We start from the raw sequence: 14646 nt of genomic DNA, 5'->3' as shown, positions 1-14646 counted from the left end.
TGCTGGTTACTGCATGAATAGAATACACTGCTCAAAAAAATAAAGGGAACATGTAAACAACACGATATAACTTAAATTAAATCAAACCTCTGAAATCAAACTGTCCACTTAGGGAGCAACACTGATTGACAACATTGATTGACAATCAATTTCGCATGCTGTTCTACAAACGGAATGGACAATTGGTGGAAATTGGCAGTTGGCAAGATGCACTGAATAAAGGACTTGTTCTGCAGGTGGGGACCACAGACCACCTGTCACTACCTATGCTTTCTGGCTGATGTTTTGGTCCCTTTTGAATGTAGGTGGTGCTCTCACATTTGTGGTATCACGAGAGGGACAACCCACACAAGTGGCTCAGGTAGTGTAGCTCATCCAGGATGGCATATAAAGGCGAGCTGTGGTAGGAAGGTTTGCTGTGTCTGTCAGCATATTGTCCAGAGGCTAGAGGTGCCACCAGGAGACAAGCCAGAACACCAGTAGACGTGGAGGACGCCGTAGGAGGGCAACGACCCAGCAGCAGGCCTGCTACCTCTACCTTTGTCCAAGGAGGAACAGGAGGAGGTCTGCCGGAGCTCTGCAAAATGACATCTAGATGGTCAAAAATGTTCATGTGTCTGCACAAACAGAAATTGACTCCATGAGGATGGTATGAGGGCATCGCATTCATAGCTGAGGGTTGTTCTCACAGTCCAACACTGTGCGGTACTGAAGACACAATGGAGAGCAATATGCAGCCTAAAACATCCTTCAGTTTGGCAGTTGGTCAGTAATGGTGTGGGGATTTCTTAGAGAGTTGTACATGCTTCAGTGCACCTAGTCAGAGGTAGCATAACTGCCATTAGTTACCAAGATGAGGTTCACAGACCCATAGTGAGACCATATGCTGGTGCGGTTGGCTCTTGGTTCCTCCTAATAAATATTGATGGAGTTTGTCACCAGTTCCTGCAAGATGAAGACCTTGAAGCTATGGACTGGCCCACCTGTTCCCCAGACCTCAGTATGATTTAGCACATCTAGGACCTCATGTATTGATCCATCCACCAATGTCACATTGCACCACAGACTGTCTGGGAGTTGGCGGATTCTTTAGTCCAGGTCTGGTGGGGACATCCCTCAGGACACAATCTGCTGCTGATTAGGTCATCAGGAGCATGTCCTGCCATTGTAGGAAGGTCATACAGGCACATAGAGGGAACAAACAATACAGAGCCTACAACTGACCTGTTTAGGGACATTACATCAAAGATAGATCAGCCTGTAGTGTGTTTTTCCACTTTAAGTCTGTGACTCCTAATCCAGGCCTATTTATTTCAGCAGTGTAATAAATTGACATGGTTGGGGTACTTTAGAAATGTAGTCATCCAATCCAATAAATGGCACCCAAAAAAAAGTTTGTCTTAATGCTAAGAGACTTATGCTACCAAGATTTTTGTGACTATTTCTGCTATATATTATCTTATAGTATATTTTGTGTGGTATTCATTGTCCTAATGAATTAGGAAAAGTAGAACCTGAGCTGTCACTTTTTGTTAGGTGGAAAATCAAAAAAAAAATATTTTTTAATTCCTTTTTTTTTTTTTTTTTTTTTTTACATTTTTAAACCTAATGTGTATGCTTTCTATAAATGTGCTTGTTTCGGTGTGTGATCATGTTTGTTATCCTTAGGTTGACAGTCTGAGTTTAATTGTAAACACTGGGGATTCCCATTCCTCAACCAAACCAGCTCTGAAAAGGCAGACTGCAGCAGCGCATCTGCGGGGTCAGTATCAGGCCTCGGTTAGGCAGAAGAAGGCTAACCAGGTGAGGCAGAATGCCGCAGGACAGCGAAAGGAAGTGAATGATCAAACCTTCCCTCAGACTTATACAAAATCATCTTCCAACAACAAAAGCTCTGTTCTTGCATCTAATGCAAGTACAGTCTTAAAGGTATGTTTTTGTTTTAGGTAAAAGTGAAATGTATTTCAGTCTGACTCTGCACTGTGCACTGAAAATGTTTTCTATGATAATTGTCAAGATCCTATTCATCTATTTACAACAAGAATAGCTTCCACCTGCTGAGACAAATTAAGCTGATCTTTTAATGCTTCCGCTTAATTGCATAATCCGCTGTAAAGTACTTGTTTGTTCACTGTTTGAAGAGACGTGCACTGAAATTAAATGCTTACAAGTGAAATTGGTGCAAAATATTTTATTAAGCATTAAGGCATCTTACTCAAATATTTTAATGGCTAAAAAGATAATGTATTAAAAACAGTCCTACCAAAAGATTGAAATTGACTGCAACCTTTCAGATGGTAGGTTTTACATCATGAAGATATAAATGCTGATTTTAAATTGGTACACTATATGTAAGTGAAGCACCTTAACAGAACAGTTTCCCTTTATATCCTTTGCAAATGTAAATTGTTAGTTATTTTCATTCATAATTTAAAATGTGCTTCATTATTGATTGCAGGGCTTCATTTTAATTGACAGTCCTATAAAATAACTGATGTCAATGTGCATATTGTCATTACGTACATGGGAAGGTAGTGGTAATGGTTTTCAGTTAGTGGGACCCTGAAAAATTTACTGCTGTATATTGAAATAAATAGGGTCAATTATTTGGAATGAAATTTAATCTTTTCAGATCTTAAACAATCACCTGTCATCTAACTTCAACAAATCAAAAAGCATTCAAATCTTTAAAGCCTAAAGGTGGAGGTAATGTTCTTTAATGTCATTTAAAATTTGGCCAGCTGGTGCCACTCTAAACGATGTCTTTGCCAGAGAAATGCTATACAACACTGTTAAAAGCTTGACAGCAGTTCTTTTAATCCTTGCTATGCCTCCTTAACTGTTGTGGTTTAATGGTACCTAAGTGGATAATTATGTCCACTAACTTTGAATCTCGAGGCATCTTATTTCTATTCTTTTTAATAAACACATTTTAGCATCTTTAGACGGTAAAGTGTCTTATTTTCCCTACTGTAGGCCCATAACACTAATGGAGAAGCCTAATAACTTAGAAAGTCATTATGCACCAAGAATACTGCAACTGGAGGCAGAAATTTCAATTGTGTTCAAATGACGTTTGTATATTCACCTACTTTCTTGTATATTTAGCTTTTTTTTACATTTAGGGATGCATTTTATTTATTCTATGTACCCATAATAATTTTGTTTGAGTTTTAAAAACAAATACACATCATCATTATTATTACGTTCCTCCATTCATCCCTATACTGCATACATTGTTTTAGCCTTATGTAGGAAGGGAAAGAATAACTTAATCGGTTTGTTACTGACTTGCTACCGCAGCTGGTCACTTGAATTAAGGTAATATCCCTTAACAGTTTTTGCTTGTGCAACACTGTTGTTAAAATAAAGTGTTACAAATGACCACTAATTGGGTTGTTGGGTTTGTTATAATCATAGATTTCTTTTAAGCTACATCATTGGTTTGCAGACTTTGTTCTAAAAGGCTTATTTTTTTTGTATAATTTAATTCCTAATAAGATGCAGATTAGATATTGGGTAGCAAACATTTCGTGACAAAGCAAATTAATCATAACCAAATTGATCTAGTGGTCAAGAATCATTGAAGAAATGTATGGGGGGAAAAAGACTGTTCAGGGTATCCATTACTGCACTAGTGTAAGAGGTTTCTTATTTCTACCTGAAAGCACAGGACCTCAGGTTACAGGTGTCACCTTTACCTACGTGAGCATGTGTTTTTAGGTTGATCACAGTGACATGAGAGTGAGCCTGACTCTGAAACCAAACAGCGTCCCAGACTTTGGCTTCCAAACTCACTGGGACTGCACAGGGGTGAGAATAAAAAGCATTCAACCAGGTAAGACTTTAAAATGTATCCTCACTTGCTTAATTATTGTTTCTAGAATAGGGCAGGGTGAATTTTTTATTTTTATTTTTTTACTTGTCACAAATATTAATTCGCCACCCCCAACCAAGAAGGCAATCTTATTTTAAAGAACATCTAGTTGTGAAACATGGTTTTAAAACGGTCTGAAATGAAAATATATGGCTAATTTTGTGTAGCTAGTGATTTTATATTTACTTCAGCTCTGTGTATAATTAAACATCTAATAACTAATGTTATGGAGATTCAAAATGTGCACTGGTGAGGAAAAATCAATATTTTCCAATTTTATTTGATAAAAAATTATTTTATTGATTAATCCCCCAGCCATATTCTAAAACAATACATTATTTGTTGTCAATTGGCATTAAGCCTAGACTATTTTAATTTGATATTTATCATCCTAAAACTTTGTTCTAACTTATGTGGTAAATGCCAACCTCAGGACACAACTATTTGCTAAAGATACATTTTTATTAGACGAGCCTCTATAAATATGTTAGTTCCGACAAGGGCACAACATATTTGAGGACACATACAGTAGGCAAAACTGAGGGTCAGAAAAATATATTTTATTTTAAAACTCTTGTGAACTTTTCTTTCGGTTCAGCTGCTTTGGATGTTGTGTAGAGGAAAAAAAAGAGAATTAAATATCCCCCCCCCCTCAAAAAAAAAAAAAAAAGTATTAACAGAAAGTCGGACCAGAACAGCGGATCAAAAAGAACAAAATGGTACAACTGGGGGCCAACCCTATACAGGGCAGTCCAAAGCCCTTACTAGTACCAGATTATAGCAAAAAATTATCTACTGCAAAAAAAGAATCAAACAGGAGAACCGATACCACCAAACCAAAATCACAACAAAAACAAAGTCTAGCAAAAATGCCGAATGGCAAGCCGGGGATGTCAGCTGCGGCCTACAGCTAATAGAGACGGGCCCACCTTTTCAGGACGCATCCTCGGTGGTGGTGATGGAGGAGCGAGAAGAAGAGCAGTAGAGTCCATCCCAAACATTTCCAAACCCAACCTATCAATAAGCGGTCCTACAAAAACTAATTAACGAGGCCAAATTAATTACAAAAAGGAAGTAGGTAAACTCCAAAGTATACTAAACAAAAAAATAATTCAACTAAAGTCCATACTAAACAATCTAGAAAGAAAGATAAAAAAAAATACTTGTATGCCTAAAGCACATAACAGCATTAAAACTTCCAAATGTGTATCTAATGTGTATTTAAAAACTCAACCATGAAAAATAAGATGCTACACAGGTACCACTTGCTGTATATGTTGCCCAATAGCTTGGTTACTCGCCTACTTGTTAACTTTGAGAAGTGAGCTGCTGTGGCTTCATTTCAACTATAGTCAAAATGTTCTTTAAACTGATATCTGACTTTTTTTTTTTGCTCCTCTTCCTTATATTCATCCTACAGGCAGTCCAGCAGAGCACTGCCAGCTCTGTGTGGATGATGAGATTGTGGCAGTTGATGGAGTTGCTGTTGCACATATGACCTACAGTCAGTGGAAGGATAAAATGGCATCCTCCCTGGATTCTGGCAGTTTAACAATGGACATTCGGCGTCATGGCATCAAGGGTAATAAAAAGTGACAGCAATGGTGGTGATGATGATTACTACAGAAGTTGTCCCAATTTTTTGATTCAGAAATTGTTAAAACACATTTTTTATTTTTTATTTTTCCAGATTGGAGCACGAATAAAGGAAGTAATGACAACCAGCCAGGACACAGCATGTTGACCCTTAATCTGACTTCTACGGCACCCATTTTAATAGGCCGCTCCGATCACCATGCCAACAGTGCAGCCTCTGCAGAAATGGCAGACACACAAGAATCTCAACTTAATGGGCAGACAGACAATGTAGGTCTATTCTGACAATCTCATCTCACAATTTAGCCTTTAAACTTTGCCATTTTTTCCACTTGCTGTGATTGTTCCTTCATCCTCCTAGGTAACGCAAGAAAAAGTCATCGGTGGGCCCTTCTCTGTTAACACAACCAAGGCTAGATGTAAAGGTAGCTATTTCTACATAAATCATTTCGAATGCAGACTCATTCTCCTTTATAATTCAGTCTTTCTTTCCATGTAGAAAATGTTAGTATAACTAGAGAAAATCAAAAAAGGAGGAAAGAGTTTTTCACACAGAAAGGTAAAATTAGTTCTTGTTTGTACAGCTTGGAAGGCTTTTGCTATGCTTTGCTAGATTTAGTCAAAATAAATACACATTTCCTTAATTGCTTTTTGTTTACTTAAATGGCTACTTTGACTGAATTCATTTAGGAAGTCAGAATTCTTCCAAAAGGGCATAATAATATTCATACGAGCAGTTTCATTTAAAGTGTACACATAAACTGCTCTCCACGCACCTTTTTATGTTGTATATTCTCTCTGACTTGCTCGTGGAACCTGTATCAATTTGTGACTTTAAGTTTGGAACCAACCAGAGGAATTAAACTGCCTGTGATTTGACTGCTTGACTGCTTCTTAAGACAGTACAGTTATCTGCCTAGTTGTGGCTAGTATTGCTAGCAAAGTTAAAAAGTAAAAGTATTGATAAATTCAAGTCATCCTTAAGCAACTTAGTTTAACACAATCATTCTGTTCTGGCAGCGGTAGCAATATTCTATAAAAGGATAGTCTAATTTGAACTTCAGATAACATAAACTAACCTTATCCTCACTTTTATACTGTATTAAGAAAAGTAAGGCTTCACTCTTGTTTAGAAATGTAAATGCAAGTCAGTTTGCAGCTACTGTAAGAATTTTATTCTTGAAGAGAACACTGATAAGCCTAACGATGCAGTTGTTGACATAGTTAGCCGCAGCTAGGAGGAAAACGGTACCATCTGTGTGAGATTTCCACAAAAGTGGCAAATCACCGGCAGCTTATTCTCTCTGTTGGGCTCCACCCTCAAAGTGATAAAGGTCGACACGAGCGCACAGACAGATCCCCATAAGAGTATGAGAGAATCAAAGGTGCATTAAAAGAAAGCATGCAATTATGCTGGTGTTATATTGGGGCAGATTATATTAAATCTGCATGACTACAATGTTAGAAATGTGTGAGAAGAATAGTTTATATGCATGCATATTAAATAAAACTGCTCATATCGGTGTTATGCGTGTGCACTTTTAGCAGAATTCTGACCATATAATCATTTAAAAACCTGAGGGGGCGTTTGAGATTAGTCAAAGTTGAGTTTTGTATAGACCTTTCATAATACAGAGTATCAAGATTAAAAGGTTCCTGCAGGTTTGAGCAAAATTGTGCTAGCCTTTGCAAAGTGCTTAATCACGCCACACAATCACAGGACTGATACCACTGATCCTGTCCTTTTACATTTAATCTAATTATGCAATGGTTTGCAACTTACAGATGCTGTAGTGAGCGTTTTGTAATTGACAGCTTTATTTTAAAATTTGAGGTTCTTTGTGAATTTATCTGGCCAGAATCGGACCATGAATATATGGCCGATTTTCCCAATGTTGTAACTGTCAATTTTTGGATTTGAAAATTTTACAATATCTGCTGTAAACCATCCGACTCCCCCAGTCAAAGTCAAGTATCTCTTATATTTTTAGATGTGCCCATGAAATTTATACTTGTCAACCCATTGCAAACCAAAATTAAGTGATCAGATTTTTCATGCAGTGCTAGCAGCACTATTACTACCTTTTTTATCTTGATGTATAATATTCTATAACACAATAATCTGGGAAATTTATGGGACTCTGCCTATACGGAAGAGCGACAGTAAAGGAGGATAAAATACGGTCGAAACAGGAGACTTGACAGCCACACCATGTATCAAGCTGTGGTTGTTGCTTTACGTGACTTCTCTCCTACAATTGTTTCTCTCCTCATGCTGTGCAGGAATCAGCTCATGGGTTTACTTGTGTGGTAAATGCTTGCTTTGTGTTGAGTTCATGTTTGTTTTGAGCAGCTTGCTAGATGCTAAAATCTGGAAATCCACCATTTGTTGAGCAGCAGCAAGGAAAACCAAATGGTTTAGAATTTGTCAGAATGACAGATGAATGCCTTTTCTTTTTGTAGTTTTTGTTCTGTGCTTGAACAGTTTCCATCTGAGTGTTTTTCATTGTGCTGTCTTCAGGCTGGGGAAATATCAGTGTGCTGATGTAAAAGCAGCATTTCATTTATAATCTGGGTCCAGTTAACTTGCAACAAGTTGCTTTTACACATTTATTCTGATAAAAATGAGCATAGAAAAAAATCTTGTATTCATATTGGAGTATATGTTTGTGTTTTGGCCTCCAGAAGTCACTGTAACACAAACCAAGATGTTCTGTTTTCATTTTGAAAACAGAACCTTAGGTACAGCCTAAGGGAGGAAACAAAGATGGTGTATGTGGTGTAAAATATATATTTAGCATTCTAATATATCCCCAGACTCTGGTGTCAAATCTACTGAATATAAGGCTGCACTTTTTTTATATAAAGTAATGTCATATCCTCTATGATACTTTCACACAGGAGGCTCGGAATCAGCAATATCTGATGTAAGTTAAATAATTTATTTATTTATTTATATTTTTTTATATATATATATATATATATATATATATATATATATATATATATATATATATAATTATTCCATTGCTGTACCTGAGCTATGTTTATTTCAGACGAACATCCATGTGATTTGAAAATTACAACCTGTTTTTGCACTTCCAGATTCAGGTGCCTTCCCTCAACCCATCCTCATCCAGCTGGGCTTGGGACTGTGAGGAGGATCGTAGGCGGCAGGAGAAGTGGCAGGAAGAGCAAGAGCGCCTTCTGCAGGCAAATGCTTTAATTCAATCATAATATACTGTTTATTATAGGAAAAACTACAATTTTTTTTTATTCCTTTAGGAGCAGTACCAGCGAGATCAAGAGAAGTTGGAGGCAGAGTGGCAAAGGGCACAACAGGATGCAATGGAAAGCGAGACGCTGAGGGTAAATTTCTTAAACGCTCAGTTTATGATTTTAGTATATTCCTAAATCTGAATATACTGGCATCATACCTTCACTTGCTTTTTGGTCAGGAGGGTTTGTGTACACACAGCCAAATAGTTAATGTTATCTAATGGTACTGGTATAAGTTTTCACAGCTTGTCGGCCATCTAAAAAAATGCCAAAAAACAGAAAAGCAACCACTACGGTAGCTTTTAAAATACAATCTAGTTCTTAAAGATTATCTTGACCAATAAGCAATTTTCATTTTGATGCTTAGATATGAAAGAATTGACCATCAATGTTAAAAGTGCCAGTAGTAGATATTTTTAACATGATCAAGTTCAGTCCTTAAACGGTTTTGCTCTCAACTAAAACTAGAGAACTTTCAAATTAAGCCATTTAAAATCTTTTTGTTTTTGGATGCATGTTTTTAAGATAGAAGTAGTTACCTGTAGTTGTAAAAGTAAACATGCATATTAAACTCATTTGTGATGCTTGTTGATTAATTTTCATTAGTTTCACATGCAATGAACTTTATTTAAGGCAAATAAAAACATATGAACTCAATAAGGGGAGTGGAGGCCTAGTGGTTAGAGCATAGAGCTTGGAATCCTGAGGTTCTGAGCTTGAGCCCCACTCCCACAGACTGCCGCTCTGGGTCTCTGAGCATGACCCTTAACCCCACACTGTTCCCCAGGTGCCGCACAATATCAGCCCACTGCTCCTGAAGGGGATGGGTTAAATGCAGAGGTCAATTTCTCCAATGTGAGATCAATAAATTTCAATTATTACAAAAGCAAAAATCAAGAAGATGAATATGGACAGAATAAATTGGTTTTCCAGTTTAAAGTTAACGAGTGATTTGCTGGTTAGCTTCCACAGTCTCCCCTGTTAGAATCTTTTATTTTTTCTAACCAGGAAATGCTAATTATTCAAGCTTGTTTAAAAAGTGTTTGTTTTGCTTCATTTTAAGTGATATGTGGCATTGCTCTGTTAATATTTGTTTTTTGATAGAAAAAAATTGGTGTTTTTTTTATCTCTGTAATGTACTCGTTACATCAGCTCAAATAGTCAAAGAAGAAGGTGCCAAAGGAAGGAAAAGGTGCATGAGATATACTTTTTTTTGTATACATAATATAAATTTCTTCCCCCAACAGGTCAAAGCAGTGGTTGGCTTAGTTAGTTACTGTTCTTGTCAGTTAATGGGTTATTTGGCTTTTGTTTTATTCCCTACCAACACAAATGCTACATCCAAACACAATTGTAATTTATAGGAGAATGCTGTTGAGATGGGCAGTGGTCCTGAGCTGTTTGCCAGTTCCCAGCTTTATGCAAACGGACTGACAAAGGGAAAAAAAGAAGAGAAAGTGAATCTTGATGGAGAATATCAGAAAGAAGCTGGACTGATGCATCCCAGTATTGCCCACAGAGTGCAGAGTAACAGGATTACTGAGAAAGACTGGTAAACAAGCTTTTCTTTAAGTGTTCTTGAAAGCAAACGTATGAAATGACAGACATTGCATGATCTCCAATGTTTTTCTTTCCCCATTTCATTACTGCTGGGTCATCTTGTGCTTTGGCTGGGCCTTTTTGCTCCTATTGCTGAACATCAGGGCTGAGGGTTCCAGTGGTTTCGCTCAGCTGTCCCATGCTCACAGGTCTGAACAAGCTCAGCTCAGTTTCCACTTATTATTGCACTCTGCCTTCATCCCCTTGCTTACAAACACAGCATATTTCCCTGTAGAAATTAGTCTTGATATAATGTTATTGACTTTTGATGCATTTTGTTTTTCTCCTTTTAACTGCACCGGAAATTAGTTTCTTTTAGGGTGACAAGTTTTAGAATAATCTGTAAAAAGTAAAGCTTAGGGCTGTGCAATATTTATTGCAATTGTTACCTTATAAACAGAAAATGTTTCCAAAATGTTTAATAATTCCACTAAATTCTGATCCTTAACTCTATAATATGGGAGGTATAGGCAGAGGAAAGGATTAACTAATTAGCTAAACGATGCATGGTTGGCTGGGTTTTTAAAGGTTATGTCCAAACAGGGTTAGGGCTTTAGTTTAAGTTCAGCCTTTTTATCCTTTGTCCCTATTTTAAATCATTTGAAAAATGTATTAAGATATCAATATCAGTCAATATAAATAATTTTGTCCACCATATGGTACAGCCCTAATAGAGCCATCAACAAACTTCTAGCAATAATGTGGAGCTAGAAATGTCATATTCTTTAAATCTTTCTAACAGGGCAATGTCCATGTCGACTCCGGTTTTATCTGGACCCTGCAGACAATCAAGAGGTTAGTTGACCCTACTCCATCCTTCTCTTTTTGTTGCAATGGGCTAACCTCTAAAATGTTAGGTTTAGGTGATCCAAGGAAAAGAAGAGGGTTAACCATGTCAAAAGCTGAGAGGGAGAGACAGCAGATTTTGGAGGAGATGAAGAAGAGGACTCAGCTTCTGACCGACAACAGCTGGATACGCCAACGCAACGGTGGATTTCATAAAGATGATGATGTTGGCACCGCCATGAAGAGGTAATAATAAACTAGGTTTTTAACTCACTTTGCGTCCTGGCTGTCTTTTAGATCGTTTTGTGGCCATCTCTCCACAGATATGAGTCTCTGGACAACCTGGATATTTTCCATCAATCCCCAGACTGTGCTGCAACATTTACTTACCCTCGCCCCAGTTCAGCTGCTGGAGGTTACAGTGCTCAGACTAGGACTGCCTCCTCACGCTACAGCACTGGCTCGTTGTCTTTCCAGAGACATGTGAACATGGAGTCCTCTCATCAACCCAGGTAAACAACTCGTGTTGTTTAAATTTTCCCTACCTTTGGTGTGCAAGTGTTTTTCTCCTTCTTTTCCCATATGGTGGCCTTACACTGTTAACATGTGGCGCCCCAGGATGGTCAGTGGCAGGAGGACTTGCTGTGTGTGTGAGCGTGTCCTGGGTAGTGGGGCTGCGATGATCATAAAGACCCTTAGTCTCTGTTTCCACCTGACCTGTTTCCAGGTGAGAGGTTAAGGCCTGGTTAGGGTGTGGTCACAAAACTCTTGTCGCTTCAAATAATCGGACCAGGCTGCCTGCTTTTAATTTTTTTTTGTCGGGTGGGGGGGTCCTTCTATTGGGATGTTTCTCCTTTTTGACTCTGTCCAATGAAATCAGAACTTTCAATTTGTAGTGTTCATTATTCTTGCTTCGCCTGCATAATGGTTTGTGTTTAAGTCTTTAAAGCCTCTGCAGTGGTGTCTGCTCTCTCAGAAGTAGTGATAAGTGCTCTTTCTGTTCCAGGTTCTATTTTAACTTGTGTAATTGGCCAATGGGTGATGACAGTACTCTGTCATGCTTCGCTTTTAGACGTTAATTGTAAATGTCACAGGCATGGACAAATTGTTCATTAACCAGTAGATGTAAAATGACTTTCCTTTTTGTTACTGAGAGTAACTTGCACACAGCCATGCATCTCATGTTCACACGGAAACAGACATCTGCTTTGTGCTAAGGTGGTGGACAGTTTGAAGCAATGTTGAGACATTTCAGATCAGCTGGGATCTAAAATTGGCCCTGATCCCTTTCTCACTTCTCCATCCTGCTCTTAGTGTGTGGGCTGCAATCGACACCTCGGAGGAACAGAGACTGGAGTCCAGGTTCGCATCCATAACAGGAGGCCCTACTGTGATTACTGCTATTTCCAACTCAAGTGTAAGTATTGGCCTTTGCAAGACTGACCCTGACTGATTTACCCCAAATGCAGGAAACAAATAACCTCTTTGTCTAATAGAGGATAAACAGTATCCAAGTCAATAAACATGCAGCCTTTTTTATTTATTTCTCCTGTTGGGAAGGAAATAAAGACACTTGATCTTTTTTGGAGAAATTACTGTTTTCGTTTTTTTTAAATTAAATCTGATTTTACTGTGTTCCATTTTAGACTCTGCCCTCCGCATGTGACCAACACGCTGTGCTGCAGATACAAGATTAGGGTGTGGAAAATGGTGTCATACCTGATATACATTGTTTTTCTTTCTTTTTTCATGATTATTTGTACAATAAACTGATATGTGCTATCTTAGGTCTTGGAATACACAACTGTTGGCTGATTTTATCTGATAATGGTGTATAGCTGAACTGTGTTTCTGCTAATTTAATTGCAAAAACTAGATTTAATATATACATTTAAAAATCAAATTTTTTTCTGTGATGTAATTTGCTTGTTAATCAGAATCTATTTGCTGTGTGTGGGGTTTAAATATATCAGATGTTTATCAAGATGCATAAAATGTTGAACATTTAAACAATGTACTAAAGCACTTCCTGTTCACTTAAAAGTCAGAGTGCACCGTGGGGTAACTCATTGATACAGTGTGTATGTTTCTCAGAGGATCATTGTTGTCTTAATTATAACATTTGTCAATAAAAGTACACTACACAAACTACCTGGGTTTTCCATAATGTTTTATAACCACATGATGGCAGCGTTGGTCTTGGAATGAAACTATCTCATACTGTTGATAAAAATGGGAGTTTCTTTTGAATATAACCAAATGATTTCATGCTACTAGTGAAGACCTTGTAGACTTTAAAAGTGGTTTCCTCTATGGAATTTCCAGAAGGATTCATGCTTTCAGTAGATCTGTGTTCGGTGGGCTTTGCCTCGTGTCACCAAAAAGTGAAAAGTCGGCAGAAGAAGCGAGACCAAAATAAGGAAATGTGCAATTATTTGAATGGCAAAGGAAGTCTTCTTGCCCTGGCTGAGGGAAGACGTGTCTGTTTTTCTTTTTCTTTTTTTTTCCTTCTTCCACTTTGTTGCATATGCAGCAACACTGTGTATTACTTAAACATTTCTCAGAACTGACAAATGGTTTCTGCTTCATTGCTTTAATGTTTTTGAATAAGGATCTTACTGAACTGGTAACTACCACAGATAAATGTAGACTAATAAACTTACTTGGCTAAATTCTTGTATTAAAGGATTTTAGTTTTTTTTTGTTTATCCATTTCTATTTGCAAATTACATATTTACGTTATGTACTGCATATTAACTCTACTGGGTAATTGAAAAAAAATCTCCAGTGCAAAAGAAAACAGTTTTAGCTTTAGATATGACCTTTGTAGAGCAGGAGGGGAGTAGTCTTTCACCAGTGGAGAGGCATTTCTTCGATTCTAGCTTCGCCCACTACATGTTTGTCCCTGAACAAAGCCCCAAACCATAGCTTACCCCCGAACCGGCATATGTATGTGTGTTTTGTAGTTTAAAATAACTGAGTGTTAAAGACTGAAAAAGCTGGGATAAAAGGCAGCCCAGTTGCAGGAATTTAATAACTCCACTTTTACCAGTCATTTAAATATACAAATGATCTCATAACTTAGTGTCACTTGTATCAAACTCTGCAAATGGACCCGTTTTTCATTACCTCAAACTATGGAAACCTCATTCAGTAACCTCTGCTTCTGCTATTGGGACAGCTGTTTAAAGCTCCTCTATAATGAAGCTGGATTGCATTACCATTTTACAACACGTGGTTGAGCCCAAGTGCTTTTAAAATGGTTTAAGAAGATTAAAATTAACGTTAATTTGATGAAAAAAATTGTATGGCTGTTGCAGAGTAAAAACTGACTTTTTTCTGTCGTAGGCTCTTCAGTGTAAAAATGCTTTGCTTTAAAAGGCTTTTTTGTTTGTTTTTTTGCTAACTACACTTGGAGAAAATTGTCTTTTATTTTACAGAATCCAACTTAAATGTCTCCGTATGTAAAGCAGTTCATATTTCCAGATTCTCATTTTCCCCTGTGTGAC

The 14646-nt window shown here is 37.6% G+C and overlaps 1 protein-coding gene across 6 annotated transcripts in view; it reads left to right on the top strand.

Annotated features, from left to right (window-relative positions):
* LOC107090562 (LIM domain only protein 7-like) overlaps positions 1–13772 on the top strand; it is a 31869-nt gene extending 18097 nt beyond the window's left edge. For 2 of the 6 annotated variants that reach the window (XM_015384041.1, XM_015384017.1), the window contains 17 exons: positions 1669–1929; positions 3724–3838; positions 5298–5459; positions 5568–5743; positions 5835–5898; positions 5973–6032; positions 8375–8400; positions 8579–8686; positions 8759–8842; positions 10117–10304; positions 10456–10500; positions 11094–11146; positions 11209–11383; positions 11461–11649; positions 11756–11864; positions 12452–12554; positions 12784–13772. In XM_015384041.1, the coding sequence (XP_015239527.1) occupies positions 1669–1929; positions 3724–3838; positions 5298–5459; positions 5568–5743; positions 5835–5898; positions 5973–6032; positions 8375–8400; positions 8579–8686; positions 8759–8842; positions 10117–10304; positions 10456–10500; positions 11094–11146; positions 11209–11383; positions 11461–11649; positions 11756–11864; positions 12452–12554; positions 12784–12803 (1938 nt within the window). In that variant the 3' untranslated portion in view covers positions 12804–13772. Of the gene's footprint in view, positions 1–1668; positions 1930–3723; positions 3839–5297; positions 5460–5567; positions 5744–5834; positions 5899–5972; positions 6033–7756; positions 7784–8374; positions 8401–8578; positions 8687–8758; positions 8843–10116; positions 10305–10455; positions 10501–11093; positions 11147–11208; positions 11384–11460; positions 11650–11755; positions 11865–12451; positions 12555–12783 lie in introns of all 6 variants that reach the window. The other 4 variants (XM_015384026.1, XM_015384049.1, XM_015384033.1 and 1 more) reach the window with 4 other exon arrangements.
* Positions 13773–14646: the final 874 nt, after the last annotated feature.

Source organism: Cyprinodon variegatus, unplaced genomic scaffold (genome assembly GCF_000732505.1).
Source record: "Cyprinodon variegatus isolate N-32 unplaced genomic scaffold, C_variegatus-1.0 Scaffold15, whole genome shotgun sequence".
In the NCBI taxonomy this organism is placed as follows: Eukaryota; Metazoa; Chordata; class Actinopteri; order Cyprinodontiformes; family Cyprinodontidae; genus Cyprinodon; species Cyprinodon variegatus.
Note: the sequence above shows the minus strand (reverse complement) of the source record. Positions and strands in the feature narration are given on the sequence as shown.